This window comes from Priapulus caudatus, unplaced genomic scaffold (genome assembly GCF_000485595.1).
Source record: "Priapulus caudatus unplaced genomic scaffold, Priapulus_caudatus-5.0.1 Scaffold3390, whole genome shotgun sequence".
NCBI lineage: Eukaryota > Metazoa > Priapulida > Priapulimorpha > Priapulimorphida > Priapulidae > Priapulus > Priapulus caudatus.
The window spans coordinates 6,347-9,252 of record NW_014580451.1 but is presented as its reverse complement, the minus strand read 5'-3'; the positions used below and the strand labels follow the sequence as shown (position 1 = coordinate 9,252).

General features: G+C 54.5%; 1 protein-coding gene across 1 annotated transcript; it reads right to left on the bottom strand.

Annotated features, from left to right (window-relative positions):
- Positions 1-372: 372 nt before the first annotated feature.
- Positions 373-2,052, bottom strand: LOC106819419 (muscarinic acetylcholine receptor M1-like). The gene is made up of 2 exons (XM_014824059.1): positions 1,407-2,052; positions 373-1,262 (listed from the first exon to the last, which is right to left on the bottom strand). The coding sequence occupies exons 1-2, from the start codon at positions 2,050-2,052 to the stop codon at positions 409-411; spliced, it is 1,500 nt and encodes a 499-aa protein (XP_014679545.1). The 3' UTR covers positions 373-408.
- Positions 2,053-2,906: the final 854 nt, after the last annotated feature.

The following is a 2,906-nucleotide window of genomic DNA, read 5'->3' as shown; positions in this document are numbered from 1 at the left end:
TGCGTTCGTGTGCGCGTGTGTGCTGCGTTGTGTGCGTGGTGTCGGTGTGCTGCGTGCGTGATGTGTGTGGTGCGCGCGCTGCTGTGGCGTGTGTGCGCCGCGTGCGCGTCCCTCGTGTGTGGATCGCTCGCCGCCGTGGGCAGTGGTGTGGTGCTTGTGCTGCGCGTGCGTGTGTGTACTGCGCGTATAATTTACACGTAGGGTGAATTCGACCTTATCAAAATATCGTGAGAGTTCAGAAGCTAAATCGGGCATGGAAGCCAGGCATCGGGTGACGACAAGCGATGACGATTGACGACAACGATGACGATGACGCATAACGATGATATAATATATATATATGATACATATATATATATATATATATATTCTCGGACTCCGTGTATACGCCGGGTGTGTGTTAACGTGTCACCGAGTTATCCTTCCTGTGTAGCCCTGGCTTAGATCACACGCGCGCGAGTACGTTGCCACGTCCTTACTCGCATCCTTGCATCTCAACATCTTCTTAAAAGCGCGCTTAAAGTTTGTGTTGCAGAGCGGATAGAGGAAAGGGTTGAGTGTGCTGTTGAAGTAACCTAACCAGATCGACGCCATGTAGAGGTCGCTGCTGATGCAGTCGTCGCAGAAGGCTACGATCATGAAGAAGACGAAGTATAGCATCCAGCAAAGCACGAAGGCACCCATGATGACACCGAGCTGCTTGGCAGCTTTCTTCTCTCTTCTCAGAGTGCTGTTCGGAGACTTCTTCACCTTCTTCTTCAGGCCAAAAGGAATGCGTGGAATTCGCGACGATTTGATGAACTTCGACGATAGTTTGTTGCCGACGGTGCTGCCGCCGCTGCCGCCTGCCTTCGAGTTGCTCTTCGCGCTGCTGCTTTTGTTAGAGATAGTTCGGCGGATATCCGTCGCGTGGTTGTCGGGAGGCGTGACGGCGCGCGTCGGCTTCTGGTCGGAGCGTTGTCGCGTCAGCTGCCGAGATTTGCTGTAGAGAGGATTCTCTACGGCATTGTTCAACATAGATGAACAGTTGTTCGTGTGCTGCTTGCCGCCGCCCGTGGCGGAGCCACCGTCGCCGTGCACCGTCAGCGACGTCTCGGCGACGCGCTGCTGCAGCTGCTGGCGACGCGCATGCGCAGCAGCGTTCTGCTTCGCCATGAGGGGGCTTCGCACATGCGCGGCGTGTTCCTCGTCACTGCTGTCGTACACGTACTCGACGCTCACCCTGACGCTGTCGAAGCGCTGCAGCGTCAGCTTCGGTGACGCTGTCATATCCAACAGCGTCACGTTCGAGTACTGCCCGACGCTGAGCTTCGGCGACGAATCGTCGGCGGCGTCGGCGACGTCGGCGGAGTCGTCGTCGTCGGCGGCGGCGGCGGGCGACGGCGACGGCGACGGTTCGTCGTCACCGCTCAAGCGTTTCTCGTAATCGCCGAACGAGTCCGACGCTCCGTCCGTCTTCCCGTTTCCGCCTCCCGTGTTGCGGATGCCGATGTCGAACTTCGACCGCTGCCGGATCTCGTGGAAGATCTTCCCGTAGAGCGAGATCATCATCGTCAGCGGCAGGTAGAAGTTAAAGATGGACGTCGTCACCTTGAAGACGCGGTCGTGCGTGAACTCCGTATCGCAGACGTTCGGAGGTATCCGGCGCACACCTCCGTTCGTCAGATGCTGCCAACTGAGTATCGGAACAATCCAGAGAGCGCTTGACAACCAGACGATAGAGATCATGATGAGCGCGCGTTTTTTCGTCCGCTTTTTTAAATATTTCAACGGAGACGTAATACTCCAGTAGCGATCCAAACTGAGGATGAAGAGGTTGAGGATGGAGGCGGTGCTGGCGGTGTAGTCGAGCGAGAGCCAGATCTTGCAGATGACTAGTTCGAAGATCCACTCTCCGGTGAGGATGTAAGCTGTGCTGATGGGCATGACGAACAGACCTACGGTGAGGTCAGCGATGGCCAGAGACATGATAAACATGTTGCTCACCTGTAAACACGTGATAGAAAGAAGAGAGAGATGCAGCAGCGTTAGTATGTTACAGGAATATAACATATATATATATATATATTATGTGTTATAGTACAGACATTTTATTTATTTATTTATTTATTTATTTATTTATTCATTCAAGTATTTCTTTACTTTAGTTACTTTAGTTAATCGTTTCATGAGAACACGTGCAGGTTTCGGCAGACGATGCGGGGAACGATCCTCGTTGCCATAGCAACCGTCTGTTGCTCCTGGTGCCGCAGACGCGTCCGTCTCCGTCCATGCCGCGTTCCCGTGACATCTATTACTGCCGCCAGACGGCGCTCGTACGTCGTCGGCCATGTAGATTTCTTCGACACAGTCCGACGAGGCGTCATCGGCACTTCCTGACGCGGCCGACGTGCTGACGGCTCGCGGCTGCGTCGTGACGCAGCCGCTCACGCTGGAACCGCCGCTGACGCAGTGACCGCTGCTCCAAGCGGAGGCTGCGTCATCCTTTGCGTCGTCTTGCGTCACCGGCACCTGCAGAATAAAACGCCGACCGTTTAATTGCGTCAAGCCATCTTCTGTGATCATTAATTTAGCGTCTGTGTTGCGTCAGTCACCTTCCGTGATCACTCGCGCGCGTTTAAACCAATCACCGCGGGCAGGGACCTGACGTCATCGGGGTCAGCAGAGGTCACGCGAGGTCACCTTTGTGATGCGCCGCGCCCTCTCTGGATGAGCGCGCAGGAAGTCTGGATGCGAGAACTCTATGCGGTTGTCGGTCCACTTCATCTCACTCACGCGACGAAAGCCGTGAGTGCGCAGGCTAGCGTAGAAACCCTGCAGAGCGGAGATACACGACAAGTAACAATATATTGGGAAATAATCAGAGAAATAAAATAACAATGAAGCGCAAATTGCTGCCAACTTGG

Bases quoted from the DNA above. Each gene is read 5' to 3' on its own strand.
- LOC106819419 (XM_014824059.1), bottom strand. From the start codon at position 2,052: ATGTTATATTCCTGTAACATACTAACGCTGCTGCATCTCTCTCTTCTT. The intron at 1,263-1,406 runs GTGACGACGAAC...TGGATATGACAG, and splicing joins TTACGAGAAACGCTTGAGCG to CGTCACCGAAGCTGACGCTG.